Source organism: Strix aluco, chromosome 1 (genome assembly GCF_031877795.1).
Source record: "Strix aluco isolate bStrAlu1 chromosome 1, bStrAlu1.hap1, whole genome shotgun sequence".
Taxonomy (NCBI): domain Eukaryota; kingdom Metazoa; phylum Chordata; class Aves; order Strigiformes; family Strigidae; genus Strix; species Strix aluco.
The window spans coordinates 29,907,381-29,927,389 of record NC_133931.1 but is presented as its reverse complement, the minus strand read 5'-3'; the positions used below and the strand labels follow the sequence as shown (position 1 = coordinate 29,927,389).

At 37.0% G+C, this 20,009-nt stretch overlaps 1 protein-coding gene across 2 annotated transcripts; it reads right to left on the bottom strand.

The window, feature by feature from the left end:
* Nucleotides 1-1,589: 1,589 nt before the first annotated feature.
* On the bottom strand, nucleotides 1,590-10,144 carry CA1 (carbonic anhydrase 1). Of its 2 annotated transcripts, XM_074816548.1 has the most exons (7): nucleotides 9,101-10,144; nucleotides 8,692-8,889; nucleotides 7,409-7,527; nucleotides 5,411-5,506; nucleotides 4,471-4,533; nucleotides 3,320-3,475; nucleotides 1,590-2,190 (listed from the first exon to the last, which is right to left on the bottom strand). In XM_074816548.1, exons 1-7 carry the CDS (start codon nucleotides 9,135-9,137, stop codon nucleotides 2,080-2,082), a joined length of 780 nt encoding a protein of 259 aa, XP_074672649.1. In that variant the 5' UTR covers nucleotides 9,138-10,144; the 3' UTR covers nucleotides 1,590-2,079. The 2 variants fall into 2 exon arrangements, with proteins under 2 accessions (XP_074672649.1, XP_074672640.1); XM_074816539.1 differs by lacking the exon at nucleotides 1,590-2,190 and having other exon boundaries at nucleotides 2,204-3,475.
* Between the last annotated feature and the right edge of the window lie 9,865 nt (nucleotides 10,145-20,009).

The window sequence follows — 20,009 nt, the reverse complement described above, 5'->3', positions numbered from 1 at the left end:
TGTTTAAACTACATCTTCTATGCATATTTCACTAATGACTACATACAGAGTTAGCAGTTTCAGTTCAGGGCCTGTTGCTCAGGCTTCAGTATTCCCACCTTTTACATCAGAACAGTTGGTTTGCTATAACTTAGTATAATACCTAATAGCACAATGGTTATCAGTTATAAAATGTACAGGATTCATCTATAGGTCAACTCTGGCTTGGGCTTATTGTCCAAGCCTTAGCACTTCATTAACACAGAAGTGGAGACTGCTTTTGAATACTGAGCTCCTCATTCCCATGCTCATGGGTGAGCTCCCATTTTGTTCATGATTCTGCATCAGAGATTGATATTATTAGGAAAAGAAGCTTTTATGACAAAAGGAAGATTCTTGTTCATAAAGGTAGAGGTCTAAGACTAAGCTGAAGTATTACATTCAGCTGCCATGTGCTTATCTGCAGTTTGTGCTCACTCTTCTGCACTTTCAATGAACAATTTTTCCTCTAGTTCCAAGCTAGGAGAATAAGACTAAATGACCTCTCCTTTTTTCAGGTGTAAATTGCTTGTGGTATCTCAAAACTTATTTCATATAGAAAGTTAGGCATAAATGTGGCACCTGTTTTGGAACAGAATAAAGAAAGGTCTTGGTATGATTTTATTGTGTTTCTTACAAATGCATCGCATTGAATAAAGTTAGTCTTGACTTCTGTCATAGTGCCTAACAGGCTAATGGCAGAAGGCATCAAGGGTACACAAGCTAACCAGGTATAAGATAATTTGATTGGGGCAAGTGATTAGTTATTCATTTCACATGTTCTGGTATGATAAATGTTGCCACTGCATTATGGTGGTGAGTCACAGACCAAGGCCTTATTGATCCAGTTGCTGGATACACACACTGGTTAGCTGAAAAGGTTGACCTAGGAGTATGTCTCACTGAATGCAGATGGCTGCAGCAGAGGTGGTTATTTTGCATTTAAAGCAATTCAGCTTTTGAATATGTTGGAAATGTGGATCTGAAAATTTTTTGTACTTTATAAAGGAAGTGTGAGGAACTGTAAATGTTTACAGCACTGCTTTTACGGTATAGTCAAAGGCATGCAAATGTTAAAGAAGAAACTATATCTGTAGCAAGATGTGCTGCAAAACCCCAACATATAATAGTCACTTATGTAATTTAATGAAGGTACTTCATCATTTCAGTCAAATAACATTTAAGTTACATAATGGGGTCAACTGGAAATCTCATTTTTTTCCTAATGCTTTATGTTGTTCCTCGTAGAGTCTGACTTTATCTTCTTCAGACCTTTGCCACTGCTGGCTATTAAATAATTCAGTTGTCACTGCTGGAGCCATTTGCAAAGCTGAGTACAGCTCTGCTTGAGAAATAGTGAAACTGTGTGACTTAACTGTACAGCCAGACCAAGGTGCTTTATTTTTCCATGGACATATGTCTAATAATTCTTTCTAAGGTCTGCAGGTGAAATAAAAGAGCAATTATTACAACATTTCTTTTAAAACACTGATGGCATAGCAGTGTTACAATACTGTTTCATTTCAAAGCGCTTTCTTTATTAATTGAATTTAAATCAGGCATATATCAGCTAAGCTAGAAAAAGAAACCATTTTTATTAGCCAAAGCAACAATAACCTATTCATAATTGCCATTAATAGAAGAAATTTCCTTGCAAAAAACAACAGACATCTCATACAGTTGCATAAACTCTCCTTGTGGGAACCTGAGTACTGATTAATTTCACTCTGAACAATGACTTTGCTTCTTATCACCACAGTTTACTTAGCACATCAGGAAGAATGTGAAGATTCATTAAAAATTTTGAAGTACATTTCACTGTTAGAAGTCATGCATTAAAACAGATTAGTTGCCTACCACAAAATAATATAGATCAATTCCAGTAAAAGCACTAGCCAAATGGCACAGTGAATTACAACAGCTTCTGGCAGGACAGGAATATTGCAGCTAAGAACACATGCACTGTTCTCATTTCTTTGGTAGATTTTTCCATAGTCTTTGTTTGGATGTGTTGCTCTTGATGAACAGATTGTGCTCCAGATTTGCTTTGGTTGTCTGGAATTAGTCTCTCACCACTCTGCCCTTCAGCGGTTGGGGTTGCCGGTGATTGCTCAGTATGGGACAAGGTGCTTCCCCTTCAGCAGAAGACAGGATTGTGCGGAATTGAGCCAGCTAAATGGGGCAAGGAAGGAAGGGATATATTTAGCTTTTCACTTTTATCTTGCATATCTGAGAAATTGTCATACTTCCTAACTAACTTTCTATTTTTTAAAAAAAATTAAGCTTCATAATATTGAATTAATCCAGTGGCAAGTCAGGATTTATGCTGCCACACATCTTTGAATATCCTATTGACCCCTGTATCCCAACTATCACAGAAACTTTCAGACACCGGTACTACTATGTAATCACTTATGTAAAAAAAATGTTGATAAATTAAACATGTCACTAGTTGTGAAAGTAAAAGGCAAGGCTTAAGAACTAACCCAACTTTGCTTTAAACATTGCTTTTTATGTCAAAATATTTGTACTTAATTTCTATTCCCTATCCACGGAATAGCCCAATGAATAACACCTTGTACAAATATTAAGGATCTTCATAACACCCAAATTATTTCTACAGGTGTGCTTTTTATTTTCAAAGATTCCAAGTACTTAACTAGCCTTATCTGGAAAGATATTAATTCAAACACCTTTGGATGGGCAGGTGGCAATAACTGCATGACAGTTTCCCAAGAGTTCAGAACACAAAGAATACTTATCTGGGTAAGGCCAGTGAGGGATATTTAGCTTGTCCTACAGACATTGTTAGGAAATAATGCAGTAATAAAGCAATTGGTATACCTCCTAACCACTCTACAATAGCACTGAATAGAGCTATACTCTGGCTATTTGATCTTGTGGCACAGCACAAAGCTCCCTGCTCAGGCAGGTTTTTGGCTGAGATTTGATGAGAATATGAATTTCTTTTGGGGAGTCTTCTAGGAATGAAGATGGGAAGAATTCAGCTTTCTGCCTGGCTTCTGCTTTGGGAGACACAGCACTTCAAGGAAGTTTGATTAAGAAAATTGCCTTTCCTGGAGCAATAGAAGCAACTCCACCAATCTGAAGTCTTCCTATCTCAATTTCCACAAGACTTTGTAAGATGTGAGTAGCCTAACCCAGCTGAGGCAGAATCATAAGTGTTTCTTAAAAGCAACAATGTGGCATTAAGGTAGTGCTCATTTAACAGTAAAAATGAGACAAATAAACCTAATGCAGCAGTACAATGTGAAGGGTCTTGTTCCCTGTAATAACGTACCTGCTCTGAACTGATAGTAATTGGCTCTTTAAGTATAATCCAGATGACACTCTCATGGAGGGGAGGATGAGTCAGAGAGCCATTGTAGGTCCAGTAATCCATGGATTTAGGCAGTAGGCTTGAAGGATCAAAATCAGAAAAGGGAGCTTTCTTACCCTGTGGAAGATACTCTGGGTTAATGAAACCCATGAGTAAGATAGGATTTACATCCCAGACTGCAAAGGAGTATGTTCCTAAATCAGAGGAGGTAATTTCAAAACACTAGTGTTTTCTCATAGCATCAGAGGTGAGTTGCTTGCCCTGGTGATAAGTTTGACACCGAGATACATCTAGGCTGGCACCACTGACAATGAGCAGTGTTACTCAAAAAAACCCAAACAAAAACCAATTTCCCCCCAAAATGGTATCAGATACCAAAGAGTTTGGTCATCACTGACTAAAGGTGTTTGTTTTGGTTTGGTTTTTTTTCTGAATGCTGAACTCTATGCTCCTGAGCAAGTAAAACACTTCAGTGTATAATTAATTTTCAGCCGTCTGTTGAGGCTAAAGGGAGGATTCACACATGTTGGTAACGTTTGCATGTTCAGGGTCAAAGTCTACATTCCTTTTTAAAATCCTGTGGGAGATGCTGTGTTTTATTTTTAACATGCTTCAATAAAATTCCGATATTCAGACTCTATTTCTGCTTACCTTGTGCCTTTATGAGAGACTTAGTGGGAATAGTCACTGCTTTACAAGACTGCTTAAGAAAAGTGCAGTTATGGTGTTATTTCTTCTCCCTTTTTTTCCTTCCTTTAATTGAGAGAAACTTCAGTTTGGTTACTATGAGGCTGTGCTGGTGATGGACACCAGGGGTAATTTTAAATAGACAGATGGATGGAAGCATAGGATTAGGTAGGAATCAGAACTGTGTACTCTTACACAAAGAACCCATAGCTGTCTACAGGGTGGAGCCCCAACAATACAAAATATTTTACAGGATCCTGTAAACTCATGTCCAGAAGCATGCTTTCGGCTCCCACATCTCAGCAGGATTCTTCAGCTGAACACCTGCATTATTCTGAAGTCTTCAAAAAGGCAGATGAGAGACCGTGTAGATTTTAATTTAGCTACTTTATATATTATCATGATCAGGCTGTGATGATGTTTACCTTAGTCTTTACTGAATCCAAGGCCTTCAAGACACCCTTCAGGTTTTCATTGCATAAGCCGAGCTGTAAATAAAAAAATACTTTAAAATCCTAAATATGTAACAATAGTTTTATTCTAACAGAATCAAGAATAAGAATATGCTTTATAAATCTTCATTAGTTTATCTTTGCAAACCCACTATGAACGAGACAAAATTTAGAACTTTTTGAGGAAATAACAGGAAGTTTTGCTTGTGCTTTGCAGAGTAATGCAGACTGCAAAAATAATCCAGGGTTCAGAAGTATATGATTGATATGATCATATGTGCTTATCTTTGAAACTCGCTTTGAAAGCATTCAGAGATATGGTTTTGCTGGTATCTTTTTTGCAATGTGAACTATTAGTAATTATACTTTAGCATTATATAATAATATATAATATTATTTAATGGTATTTTGTTAACAGAATAAAGTCCTTAAAAATAAGGAATTCTTTTTCCTGCCTTGGTTTTGAAAGGCTAAATATGTCATGTGCATGGATTCAAGATTTCTTGGAGTGCTGATTTAGAATTTTTTTTTCTGAGTGCTAGACAGTAATAGCACACATGACTCGAACCATCTTTCTGTGAAAGTTCACATCGCTGTAAATGGAGTGGAAAGCAAGCAGAAAAGGTGTGAGCATTGCCTGTTACAAAGGTGGATGAAACACCACAAGCTCACTAGTACCCATGCTTTAAAGTGCAGCTCTTCTTGAAGGGTCTGTGGATGAAATGGGGATTTGGGTAAACAACCGTGTAGAAGCACGAACAAAGTTGGAAATAGGAGATAAATCAGGATAAGAGACAGACTTCTCCACTGATTTAACAGAAAGGTGTGTTTTTCCTGGTCCTCATCATGTACTGCAGTTTTGGTAAGGAAAGGGAAGAGAGACACATGTGGTTTTAGTATGTCAGTAACTGACCTTCAGGAAGACAGTGACAATTGCCAAGCCATCCGGCTTGTCGAAAGCCTCAGCTACATTCGAATACTTGTCTGCATTCCAGTGAATGAGATGAAGCTAAAAAGCAATTGACAGGATCATTTTTGCTGGTTCTATTACAGAGAAATGCCACAACTAGAGTAACATAGTTAGAAATGCCACTCTGCACTCTTAGGGTCTGACCGTGAAACTGAGAACGTGCTTGTGAACACCTGCAGATTTATGGTGGTCTGCTGAATTACCCTGGCATTGCCAGGACTCATACCCCGGCTTTACCTTGGGGTAGGCAGAACTGCACATATTCCTGGAAGCAGTTTAGGGGTAAGTACAGAGACATGTACAGAGACATAATCACAACTTACAAGGGACATATATATTTCTAACTCTATTGCTAGCAGTCTCCTGTGCATGCCTTTATTTCCTTCTTTAAAAATGTAATACATAAAATATCATTTTAAGGAATGTAACCACTTCATTACACATAGGGCAACATTTATTCATAATAGTCCCATTTACTGCAAAAGATTGATGGTATGGCCATGAACATCATGGCTGTGGATGGTTTATATTCAACCTAAAGCTTTCAACAATTATTTGACAGTATTTGCTTTAATAGAGTTACAGCCTAGTATGTTGCTTATTATATCTTGAGCTAGTTCTTGTGAAATATAAATTTCAAAAACTTACAGAATGTGGAAATCATAGGAGTTTCTTTATATGCCTTCTCACCTATTAATATGCTTAGCAATTCCTTAGCAACTATGTAACTCTATGGCGATAATCTAGTCCTGAATTATTTGTATAATGTTTCAGCAACATGGTCACAAAAAATATCAAAACTTCTTAAAATACAACGAAGAGATTCTAAAATATAGAAACAGAACATGGAAATTATCATATACTGCACATAATCTTAACATTCTGATTTAAAACAATTTAAAAAAAATTCTGGTATTTATTAAAGCTGAATTGCTATATTTTCAACTTAACATCTTTACTGTTTCAACATATTTTAAACTATTGATTCAAAGCAAACTAAAAAACACTTAATCATGGGCTGCTTAAACACAGCTTAAGTGCACTATCTCTTTACAGCAGAAAGCAATTCTAAAGGGACACCCCTTTCTTATCTTGGCTGTATCAAATGAGATAGCTTTAGCACTCTCAACAGCAGAAAATTTCCTATTAGGAACACACTTCTGGCTGTGTGTTCCTAATGCCTACATTAAAAATGTATAATCCATCTCATTAGTGTGTCATGTTGTAATGTTCCTAAAATCTAAAAAGATGCCAAAGATACCATTACATGGATTGAACATGAATTGTTTGCTGGCATGTTCATGACTGTTAGCAGGACACTAAGGCCCTGGAAAACAAATACAATCTCTTACTTTAGAGGTAGTTTTCAATTTTTGTAAAACAGACCTTGCTTCATTATCTGAAAATATTTAATGTACTTGACAGCTGCTGAGGCCATTACTAGATAACTTTTTTTATCTCTTTACTTTCATTAATTTCTTCTGGGTTTCCTTCTTATTTGCTGCTTTTGAAAAGCCAGGAAAAAAACCTTACAGTGATCAGCATGCTTGTAGCTCTGAGGAGCTGCAGCTACAATTATAGTGGGGCATTGGGTGATCAGACTCTAAAAAGCAGATGATTTAGTATTAAGCTGAATGTGTGTGTACAGCCGACCTTTTTAACATTTAGCAAATGTTACTTTCATACGCGCACCATTCAGCTCTATTTCATTATTTAAATATGGATTTAGATTATGTAAATTTAGATTAATAAGTACTGACCACAAAAATCCAATTTGCTCTTGCAAAGTCAACTTTGCATTTGCAGAGTTGGTATTGCTTTTGCAAAATAAAATAACTACCAAAGCTATCTAGATATGCTTGTTTGTTTTTTTTTCTTAAGGATGATATATATGACCAGACTTTGAAAACTTGACTTCAACTTTTCTTTCATTGACTCTACCTCTGAGGCATATTTCCTTCCATCCACTGTGTGCTCTGAGCCTTGCTCATCAGTTTGGCCCCAATGGAAATGAAACTGCCGCAATCTATATGTTCCGGTGAGAGGTCCACCTGTCAGCACTGCAAATGAATGAAGTATGGTAAAAACATCAATCAATAAAGTCTTCCTGTCAGGCAAGTTATAGATTTCAAAGATTTTATAACATGCAAGCAGTTTTCTCCATGTTAACATGTTTTGATATTAGATTATTTTTAAACATCTGGAGAAAAAAAAACATTTTGTGCAGTTAAGCCAAAGTTATTGAAGGTTTTAATTCTAGGTATGTGTATGAGTGCATTGGTTACAGTAAATCTGCATGTCTCCTCAGTGCAGTTCCAAAATTCAGGTGAAATATATGTGAATAGACCTTCTACCTCAGAGAGAAAATAAAAGGAAAAATAATGCAGAAAACCAGCAGTTTGCCAGAAAGAGCAATTGGATTTTAATAACTGCAGAACAAACCATCCTACCTCATGAAATTCACTTCCCACTAAAATTTGCATTATTTATGACAGTATTTTAAAGGTGTCTTTCTTCACAAAAGTAACAGTTATAGGTAGTTGATGTCTGAATTTAGACTATGAAATGCCACAGGTATACTTCAACATTATTGACTCTGTTTATTGGTCATTATCATTAATTCCTTGCTTACAAGCACATAAATATGTATTGATTCCTACTGTGGTGATAGGCACCTGTAATTGTGCATGATGCTTAGAAATATATGCCTGGAGTTCCTGAAGCACTTACAATGTTATACATCAGCACAAAGAAATCTCCTCCTTTGCTATCAAGGTAGTAAGACTCTCTGAGAAAAAAACCCTAGTCCAGAGTGATTCCATACGGAGTTATACTGTGAGTAACTTTTACATATGTATATATCTCCCACCGCATGTTGATTTAAAATAAAAGCACAACTGAGTAACTGTGTTTAGAAACTCTCCTCCTACCTTCCCCTTCACAAATCAGTGATTATCCTGGAGGTTTCCTACTGGGAAATTACCAGTCCTTTTGCCGTTAACACAGGAACACTTGCCAACAAGCCCTGATTTTAAAGAACATAATCTGGACCTTCTATAACATTTAAAGTGTGTTGCCAACTGTTGCAACAAAATTAGCACACATACCCTAATCTATATAAAAAACTCCTCGAAGGCAACTCATCTTGTTTTCTATATAAATTAGAGAAAAAGAGAATGAAAAAAGAAAACATCCCCCTCTCCAGATCCAGATTTTTTACACACCTGATTGATTGTCCTTATCCTCAAAATTCACGTGGAATGAATGTCCAACATTGACAATCTCTTTGCATGTGGAAGGTTTCCAAGTGATCTGAAGAAGTCCCAGAGATGCATCTTTTTTTACTTCCTTGAGTTTAATATCAATAGGAGATTGACGTTCTCCATTGGCAATAGGGTATAACTTGTGCCAGTGGTCAGGTCCTGGGTAAAATAAATAAATAATTGAAGTTTTCTACTTCTAATTCTGTGTCAATACTGAATTCATGACACTTTCCCTTGGAACCAATTGTATACATAATACAGATACTTGATATGTTACTAATCCATGCAATTCTGAAGAATTTCTGTAAGGAAAATGAAATATTCAATACATTATTAATAAATCTGATTTTCTATTAAAGATAGCTTTTACCATTGTTGCCTTGATAACTCCAGTTCAAACTTGACATTTTTTTTCTCCTTGCAAGGCACTGTCTTCTTTAAAAAGAAACTACTGGTGTTGATGAAAGTTGTTAAGATGAGATCTCTGCTCTGATTTTCTTCTGAATTTCTAAATTATGCCTAGGCTTTTATATGCCTGCTTAAACAGTAAAGACAGCAATATTTTCTAACCAACCTTTATTGATTTCATACGATTTCAGAATGCCATAAGAAACTGTGATAAGAGTAAGGATTGTAATAAGGAAATAGTGTGGTTGCAATCTGTTTACTTTTTGATTCAGTACATATATTAAGATAGATATGAGTTAGATGCCAAATTAAAATATACATCATTCTAACTGTTCAAATGTTGTCCAAAGACCTTTACACTAAATCTTCTCAATCCAAAGGATAATAATGGTACAAAAGTGCAGACTACACAGAAAGCAATGGATGCTCAGCCTTTTTGAAAATTCATATCAATGATTTAAGACATCTATGTGTGGCTTTTGGAACATTAATTTGATAATCACAAAAAAATAGTCAATCTCAGTAGCTTTTAGCGGTGGAAAACAAATAAAAATGTCAGTGTGCAAAAAAAATGGTCAATATATTATTAAATACTACTTTAATATGACTAGCAATGCTCTCATTAGTGAAAGAGGAGGTCCAAAGCCTAAGTCCTACTAGCTTCAGGAGTTTTGGGAATGACCTCAAGCCATTTTTGTACTGCTGTGAATCTTCAAGGCAATCTTCTTGTGGACTGATGCCTGATTAAATGCATGATTGAAATCCAGCTTCCAAAGTTTTCTCCTGAAGTAGGTCCTATCTTGCAGTTCAAGAATATTTACACACAATCGCCTGTTTCTTTAGTAATAAGATACCATGCCCTGACTCTCTGTTTTAAAGCTAAGTTCTACTAACACATATGGGATTTTGCCTGGCTTAAACTCTGTCTCACACACGCTTAAAAGCAGGATTGTATTTTTAGGACCATATGCTTGACAAATACTGCAGCATAGTTAAATAGTTGTGGTATTAGCTATATTTGTAACCATTTGAACTGAGTGTATGGAGCAATTATTTCTATATAAATAAGGTTTATCATAGACTATGTAAGCACTGCCTTGTCATCCTGCGTTGCAAAAATGGAACCTGTTGACATTTTCCTGTTTTTCTTACAGACTATTCTCAGTAATAGGAAACAGTTACTGATATCTGCCTTTGCAGATGTCCGCAGCTGACGTCAGGAATTTCAGATACCATTGTGCGAGTAATGTTATAACCTGTAAAACTTGTGGCATTGATGCCTAGGAATATGACAGCTTTTAGGTGTGTCTCAGTTATAGGTAGATTGAAATTTTGTGTTAGTTTTTTGTTGTTGTTCAGAGGTTATATTTTATCAGAATGGAAAACATTCAAAGGAAAATTACCACCACAAACTTCTGCTGAAAGAGATACAGCTTCAGCTGCTTAGTCCCTGACCAATTTTCTAGTCAGATTACTAAAATGATATCAGTGTTTCACAACATCATGAAATTTCTGCTTGAGTGAAGGGTGCACAATTTATGGTCCTTGGGCAACCTTGCTATGTAAACTACATGAGAAACGAAGATAGCAAAACTAATAGATCAGATGGAAATATTAGGTATGCTGGACCTGGCCAGTTATTAACTTGTAGTTCTCCAGCAGGGAGTCTGAAGAACCTCAGTAACCAGGCTTCCATCAAGCCTTCAGCACCCTGTTGAGGGGAGGGGATGCAGGAGGCCTGCTACTGTCCTGGTTGCTATGGTCTGGAATGGCTGTGATAAATTACTGCCATGTTTACTGCTGACACAGACTCAGGCTGGTGTCAGTGAGCATGTTTTGAGGCTTTGGAAACCAAACCTGACGCCAGACACTAAAAAGATTCAATACACTCTTCCGGAGAACCGAGCTGTACAGAAGGCAGCCCAGGAGCCGCAAAAAGGCCACCTTCATCCCAGGCACTCAGGACTTGCAGCCTCTCTCATGCTGCAGGAGAAAATTTGTGGGTTGAGTCCAAGTTACAAGGTTATTAGTGACATGTAAGCTTTCCAGCTTCCTGCCTGTCCCCTAGGACAGTTAGGAGTCCTGGAGGGATGGATAAGCCTGGTACACTGGGGCAAAGGTGTTGATGGCTCAAGAGGTTTTCACTTTGAGAATCAGAACTCTTGAATGTATTTGTGGGGGGATTTAGCAACCATCAGTAAAATTTATAAATTCTTCAAAGAACTGTTTTGAAACAGAATGTGTTTCTTGCAGAACCGAAATTCTAACTTTTGACCAAATCTGATGTCAATTACCATTTTTCCTTCGGAACAATGTAGGATAAGTTCCTTCACTCCTATGAGAGCCACAGCACCAAATGGACTGCAGCTTTTCACACTCACAGCAGGGTGAAAGAGCTAGAGACCCCTCAATTCCTTGTCTGCTATCAGTCTTCTGTAGACAGTGTTGGTGACTGTGAGTTAGTTATATAGGTAATATCAAAGACCTTCTGTTGGTTGTGAAGAGCTATCAGATGGACCACTGAAAAAAACAAATGACTAGTTAGATAGGACTAATCCAGAGAGATCTGAAATTGTGTTTATGGTTTGAGTGAAACAGATGGTGCGTTCCAGCATGATATGGCAACAATAGAATATAAAGAAATTCAGTGACAAAGGATACAGAAGAGTGGGGCAAGATAATTTTGAATTTTCTAACAAAGAAATGAATGAAGTTTTAGGAATAATAATAGCCAAAGGAGATATAAATCTTGTCTTGTTAGACAAATGCAATGGGAATATAATGTGGAAAAATTGCCATAGTGTCTTTTGCTTCATCAGATAATCAATGTCAATTTTCTGACTATGAAAAATATTCTTTCTGCGCGAGGTGAGCATGGCAGAGATTCAGTAAAATGATCTCTTGCAAGAGGAGCCAAGATTTCAGAATTGTGACCTTTTTACTGTCTCATCAGCCAGGCTCTGAAGTAATTCTAGATCTCCAATTTAAATGCAGCAGACTGTGTGTGACTGACACAACAACTGGTTTGCTTCTTGAAACCCAACACAACTGGCTTATGATTCCTCCTGTTACACCCATTACACCCTTTTATACTTCCCTAAGTGCACTTCGGCTTTTAACTAGGACCCTATCACTGTTGCTAAGGTATTTAATTACTAGTATTTTCTGCATGAATGTAGAGAATAAGGTTAATGTTATGAAGGAGCTCTTGAGCTCGTGAAGAGCTCATGAACCAGGACTCAAAGGAAAAGAATCCAGTATTTCTTTGAATAGATTTACCACTTTTTTAATTCCTGAAGTTATAATGCGGCTGTACAATCAGCCACATGACAAAGAAATTATGTTTGACTTTGAACAAAGTACCAGGAACTAAGGTGATGCAATTTAGGAAAGGTGCTTGTTGCACAGCACTTGCCGTTTGGGTGACTTCTTTCAGATCCCTCTTCTACCTGACAAAATACATTTCAAGGCTTTTTACTACAACTTCATGCTAGGAGGAAAGACTTCTGAACTCAAAGAGCACTGAACTCTTTTTCCAAAATAAAAGCTTTTCACAAATTGCAATAGGGATCAAAGTAAATTATCTATAAATATAGGTTAAAATAATATGATTTGAATAATTTTATAACTATTTTTGTGGCTCTTGTGAATTCCTTCAGAGTACATATAGTCCAGATGTTGTCACAATGCATTAGAAGTGTGGGACTAAATTGCTGTGACAGCAACCACAGAAAATGTCCCAGCAGCACAGGGCATAAGAAAGCTGAGGATCATGGATGGCAGTAAGCTTTTTAAAACACAAGCCTGTATTCCATCAACCACTGATTGTCGCCTCCACATTTTAGGCTATCCACACTCTGCAGGGAAAGCGTTAGCACCTTTCCAGGAAACTGGAACTAAGGAAATGTGATATCCTTGGCAAAACCTTCACAGTATAAATAGAAGTGGATCTCTAGCTTTCCAGATGAGTGTGGATGAAGTTTTATGTCTAAAGCCCTGAACTTGCAAACCACTATAGGTGTGTCTAACTTTATGCATAGCAGGACACCCATTGACTTTATCTGTGAGTATGAAATTAAAAATGAACATAGTATAGGAACGAATGTAAAATAATCTTATTTTAAGGACACTGGCCAGAAAAAACAGAAAACCCTTCTGAAAAATATTAAATTATAAGAACATTCAAAGGAAATTTTTCAGTTTTTAAGTGCCAAATACTACATATCTTGGTAGTGAATTGGTTTGTGAAAAAGTCCTACAAAAAGCTTAAAAAATTTTTCACTAGCTCTCATAGTGATCCTTTTTAGTTTACAGAGATTCAAAATACTGTTATTTGTAATGCTCTGGTTAAAACTGAATAAGTTGTATTAGATAATCTTCCCTTATAGCTGTAGTAAGTAAACTAGTAGGAGGAAAGTAGCGAAGTTATGAGTTTTGGAGTGAACTAGAAGGAGGGTGCTTCCAAGCCATCAGGCATCTCTCGATGTGAGGAAGTTCTGGCCATCCTTATGCAATACTTTGCATAGGGTTCAAGAGATAAGGGTTGCTTAAAAATAAAATAAGACATAGTAAATATTGGCCTGTGGCATAAAGGCAGGAGATAATAGGACCCCAGTGGTTGTGAAAGAGGTATTGTCTCATATTACGTTGTGTCTACTTCCTGCACTGGGCTTTGCTAATGGGAGAGGTACAGCTCAGTTTGTCTATGCACAACTGGTTATTGTGGATAGGATCAAACCTGGCCCCTCTTTGTGAGGGGAGAAGTGTGAGCTTAACTGGGCAGTTTTATCTGCTATTGGCTACAGTTTTAGGCTTTTAATACTAACTGAGCATTTGTTTTAAGTGGTGAAAGATAATACATCTCCCTATTTTTATTTGCAGACAGACCTATAAAATATAAAACCGTCTGTCCTATAATTCACTGTCCCAGTTATGAGAACAGCCAAAGTTTGAAGCAAGGAAAAAAAAGTTGTGTCCAAATAATGAAGTATCCATAATCTTTTCTTGTTACCAGGTATTCTGTGAGCTTATGTAGTCCATATTTTCTAGCAAATACCAACAAAACTTATAAATGTCATTATGCATCTCATATTCAGGGAATATATTGAACTGCAACTAATACCTTTAGATACTAAAACAGATTCGCAGGTGGGCATGACATGGTAATAAATACAAATTTTATTATTTGCACTTATACTGATATAACATTGAACAATCTGTATCAGAAGTGATGGGGTAGTTCTACGGGGTTTTTTTCCTTTTAATTCTGTACCTTAATATGAAAGAAGCTTACACAGCTGCAACAGACATCTGGTTTACAGATATAACATATGAAAGACAGAATGCTATGATGGTACATTTTACTTGTCCTACATTAGGGGTTTTCAGCTTTTTGATATCTGGATGTTTAAATATTTACCAGCAAAGATACACAAAATCAAAGCCTACTGAAAGCAGGCTTGCTCTTCTTGTTGTCTTTCACCTTGAAAAGAATCCACAAACCCCAAAATTTGGGGCAAGAAGTTGAAAATCACATTTGTCTGCCATGAGACTGCTGAAAATTGTTATCTGCATGATACATTTTCAGGATTTAGACACTTCAGCTGGAGCTGCTGATCAGTTTGAATATAGCTTTGCCAAGTATTACTGCTATTGCTTGTTAACAAAATTGAGCTGTATGTATGGAGCAGATGCTTGTCCAAGGTAACCAATTGTATTCAATTTTTGGAGTTCTGTACAAAACAGTATGTAAATAGTTACTTCAGTGGTCTGTGATAACACCTGTATTCTGGAAGTTGCATTAGGCATAACTAAATCTCATGATTTTGTACAGAATTGACTGTTGCATAAATAGAAAGAGAGAAATGCCTTCTTTCAGAGGTATTACTGACTGTGGTGACTGCAGTGTTTTAATTAAAACATTGCTCCTGATAGACAGAAAACATTTTAAGCAGAATGAGGCATAGTCACACAACCGCCTGCTTGGAAGGCTTTCAGCAGGGAGCTGTGCCCTCTGCTGCTTACTTGAGAACAGTGAAGAAACAGCAGTAAGAAACAGCCTGTATACCTTTGACATGAAACATGGGTGAAATGGGACAATTCAAAGGAATCTTTTAACACAACTATTTTTATAGGGTAAGGTTGTTGTCCAAAAGCAATTTCTGATATTAGCATTTTTGTCAAAATGCTACCGAAAATTTAATTCGTGTTTGATTGTAAGATCATTGGGTGGCTGACAATATTTTTTTTGTTTCTAGTCTCCTGAAAGACTAACCAGTGAAAAACAGCAGCAGCAGAACTTTTGAGAAGTTTTTTTTCTTTGTCAGTGACAAAGCATTAAAATTCATGCTTTTTTCAGAAAGAGTGGGTAAAAAAGCACTAACTCTTCTATCAAAACAAAATATATGGCTGCTGAAAAGGTTATTGCTCTTTTAATTATTGTTGAACCTTTTTTCATCAAATACTGCTTAAGACTTGATTCAAGGTTTATTTGGCTATATTTCTGGCTGGCTATTCTGACTTTAATTTGACATACCTTTTAATTTTACTGTCCACATCAGTGATAGTCATGAAAAATAATTTCTGTGAGCTAGTTAGGGATGCACTGCTTCTGTCACGGTTTCTCAACAAGACTCCTTAATAACAAAGGGACAGGAAAGACATAATAATTTCAGTGTCAGCTGTTTTGCAAAGGTATTTCTCTTTTTGAGCTACTGAACTGCTGGAAAAACACCTGCAGAAGTAACGCATGCAAGTTTTGTTACAAATGTAAAATGCAGATATGTACCTATGCAAATAAGCATATTTATGTCCCATAGTTTCGCTGATTTCCATTCTAAAGATATTAGTATGCTAGCAGGATTCTCTCTTTTTACGCTCCACATTAAACTTCACAAGCATAGGGCAAGTTGTAGAAGTATCCAAACATTTCCAGCTGCTTGTTGGCATGGGAGCAGCCTGCTGGTGTGCGGTGCGACTTGTCGGTACCTTTCCTTATTCACCGAGGCATGTTTGAAACCTGTTGCAACAAACAATTGCAATCTAAGAATCATATTTGTTAAGCAACAGAAATAGTTTCAGGAATGCCACAGAATTCACGAGTACCCCAGAGCCATTAGACCAACTGTCACCTACAGACACACCATTTCGGTATTTGTACTAAAAAAACCCACCTTAGCCCTGTGTAGAGTTCTTACAGAAGTGAAACTAGCAGGCGTCCCAAGTGGGACATCCCAGCGTGTAAAACACAATTGCAGGAGTGTGATGAATTATCAAGATTTAATGCAAACTGTACAAATATTGAGCTAGGTTCTTGCAAGAATCTGCACATATTTATTCCATAACCATCTTCACTGCTGGATGCCACACTGGGATGTAACTGAGCCCCATGATGATAAACAGGACTAAGAGGAATTAGTTGTTTTTACTAGATAAATCAGGATATCTTTTCTATTCTTAAATGAACAGCAGCTTTCCCAAATATCTGATAAGAGCCTGATGTGCCTGACAATGTCAAAAATAGGACCTGCCTGCCCTGTTTCCCCTAGTTTCTTTTGCAGTTTAGATTAGCCACATGTTCTGTGCTCCCTGACACCATGAAATCACACCCTGTACCTAGTTATCCTACTCCTCTCACAGAGGCAACAAAAAAATAAACTCTGGTGTACTGGCAAAGGATCAGAGAGCATTGTGTGCGTCCCAGGTCAACCGAGCAGACTGCAGGTCTCCTTTCAGTTTAAAAAAAGAAAAGTTTTCCAGGCCTTTTCTGTGCAGAGATGGCCTTGAAAACCTGAAAGAATGTAAACAGAGTGAGATGGAGGAAAGGAGCCAGTGAGTTGATCTCAGCTTGACAACAGACAGAAAGCAAGAGTGTTACTGACAGGAGACAAGTGCATGATGACACACCCGTGCATTCATGCTCTTACCTCTTCAGAGAAGTTAAGAAATGCTGAAAAAATCTCCCTATCCCTTATCATGTCCCTGGCCATTGCCCATCCCATTGCATGCTGACAGAGCCGTGATGTGGGAGACCATGAAAGAGTCTCCCAGCTATTTCACTTCAACTCTGAAAAACATCTTTACCTGTCATAATAGACAGAAAAAAATCAGAATTACTACTTTTGTGAAGAATTCACATTCTGTTTCTTTGCAGTTTTCCCCAATTTTGCACTTCCCAGTGGCAGTGTCTTAAAAAATGCCTGCTCTTATTCGAAATGACTATACCCTTGTGTTTCTTTAGTGGAAGATTAAAACCACTCAAATGATCTCAATAACAGCAGTCTTTGACAGCTTTCTGAAGTGACAAGAAAACAGTTCTAAATAAAGATATTTTGGGTTCTGTGTTTTAGAAACTGAACACGAAATTGTGAAGAGTCTGGGGGGAGACTGTAAGATGCCAACAGGAAACGGGGGAACTGCAGAAGTATTAGGGATGTAGAAAAAACATCTGAGAGGTGCAGAATAACATGCGGCCAGACTGGATCTGAAGACGTGGGAAGATGGAAAGGAAATATATGGGTAGGAGAACCTGGTGGGATAAGAATTCTAGCCTGTGGCTCCCTCACACACCTTGAATAACTCCAATACAGATACACAGAACAAGGCTATCTTAGCACTGCTTGAGGTTAGCAATAAAATATTTGTCTTTTATAATAATGATTCTGTATTTTGATGGAGACACTAATGTTAAGTGAAGGTTGGTCCTTTTTTTCTCATCTTTGTATAGCTCTCTGCCAAATACAGCAACCACAGAACTTCTGTTCACTATTTTTCTTAGGGAATTAGTGCTCTAGATGTTTTCTTAATTGTCCATGTGATGCTGTTGTTGCCTTTGCACTAAATCCTGCTGTCCTTGTAGGAAGGTTACCCTCATCTGATTTGAGACTTTGGACTTCAGATATATTACTTTCCCTTATTGTTTCACTATTATCTTATTGAATATGAGCATAGGGTGTACCTGGATGGTTCTTGTACCTTAACCCTACACGTTTCTTTTTACATGGCCAACCATTCTGGAAGTATATTTCTTTCATCCAGACACTACTGAGATCACTAGTTCTTCTATTTGTTTCCCAAATTTGTATCAGTAAGTGAAATGAAACTTTAGCAACCATTTTAAGAATAAATTTTGCAAGCAGGTCATATGCTAAGTGAAACTAATATATGTCATTTTCATATAAGTTCTGAAACATATTTGGGATATTTTGGGATTGCTCTTTGTGCAGGAGGCTGGACTAGATGACTGACTGAGGTACCTTCCAACCTGAGTGTTTTTATGGTTCTGTGACTGAAGTTTTGTCTGCAATGTTATAAAACATTTCTCTGTCTCTATGAAAAATACTGGAACACTAGATAAGAATTATATCAAGTTTTAGCAAAGCTGGTTTATTTTCTGTGATCAGATATAGGAATCAAAGAATGTGTTGTATAAAGAATATGTCCAGAGTTAAAGATAAGAAGAATGAGTCAGAGATGTGGGATGCTTTTATAATTCATTACATTTGGATTAAGACATACATAGATAATGGCTGTTCTCTGAATTTTTATCTGTGATGAAATCAATCATGTGAATAAAGTAAAACAGCAAACAGTCCAGAAACTATCACTTTGTTAAGATAAACTAATAGACTTGAGAGTTCAGGGATGTGTATTTGTAGGAAAAACAGGGTATCCAGCAAATGACCGTGTGGGATGTTGCAAGATGGAGGTGATTTCAGCTATTACAAACAAGAGACTAACTCTAAATGAAGGGGATTATAAAAGCTATAATTAGCTAATGCTTCCTAAAAGCCTAACTAAACTGTTGGGTTTTTTCCATTCCAAAGTGCAATACCATAGTGAGATCAAGTATCATGTAGTAAGTGCAGACAGAGAAACAAATGTTATAAACAGAGTATCATCTGCCATTATTTCAGGATAATCTTGTAAACTCTCTGAAACAGATACTTTTCCTTTAATGATGCTGTGATTACTGAAGGACTGTTTAATTATTATATTGGAATATAATAAGCACATCACAATTGTCACCAATTTATGTTAATTTTATTTACATGTCCACAGGTGACACTTCTTTAATCTCTAATCTGTGCTGTAAATTCTGAAGAAAGCAGATGGATTGCTGAAGACAACAGAATCCCTTGTGTCTTAAAAGCAAGCTTACTTTTCTCAGAATTGGTTTCACTGCTGTTTTATTTACTTATTTACATGTATTCAAGGCATTAACATAATAACCTGATGAAGGATGACTGTGTCTGTTCTGCATGAGTCTTATTCTCTGCCCTCAGAGAATTTTCAAAGTACACAAATATGCAACAGTTCAAACCCTGATGGAGAATAAGCAAAGGGGCATGGGAGATCCTTCTTTGCATAGAGGACTAGCAAGTGTGGCTTGGCCTTTGCTGTTGACACGTGGGTAACAGAGGGAAGCACCAGAGAAGAAGCAGGACTACTAGCAATGTTGTATTAAATAAATGAAAGCTTTAGCTGTTAGGCCATAGAAGCAAATGACTCAACATCTAAATGACTGTCTAGTAACAGCAAATCCTAGTCTTACTGAGTCACTGCTAAGACTTATGATCTATTTGGATGATAGATGATAATAGATAGAGAAAGAATAGATAAAAGATAGATCCATATAGATCCTTATGTGATCCATAAGGAGGTTTTCTCTGCAGGGATCGTGACTTGCCTTCACTGAGGCACTGGAACTACATTGGTGACTGCTGAAGGAGAGACATCAGTTTCTAATGCATCTTCTCTCTGAAAACTAGCAAAACTCTCGTAATACCAAATAACTCACGTTTAGCATCACTCCTGCAATTGTGTTCAGTATATAAGCACAACTGACTTTTAAAATAGAAACCTTTGGTGGA

Coding starts and splice junctions, on each gene's coding strand:
- CA1 (XM_074816539.1), bottom strand. CDS start 9,137: ATGTCAAGTTTGAACTGGAGTTATCAAGGCAACAATG. Junction 8,890..9,100: donor GAGTTATCAAGGCAACAATG/GTAAAAGCTATC, acceptor TATTTTACCCAG/GACCTGACCACTGGCACAAG. Junction 5,507..7,408: donor GAAGGAAATATGCCTCAGAG/GTAGAGTCAATG, acceptor ATTGCTTTTTAG/CTTCATCTCATTCACTGGAA.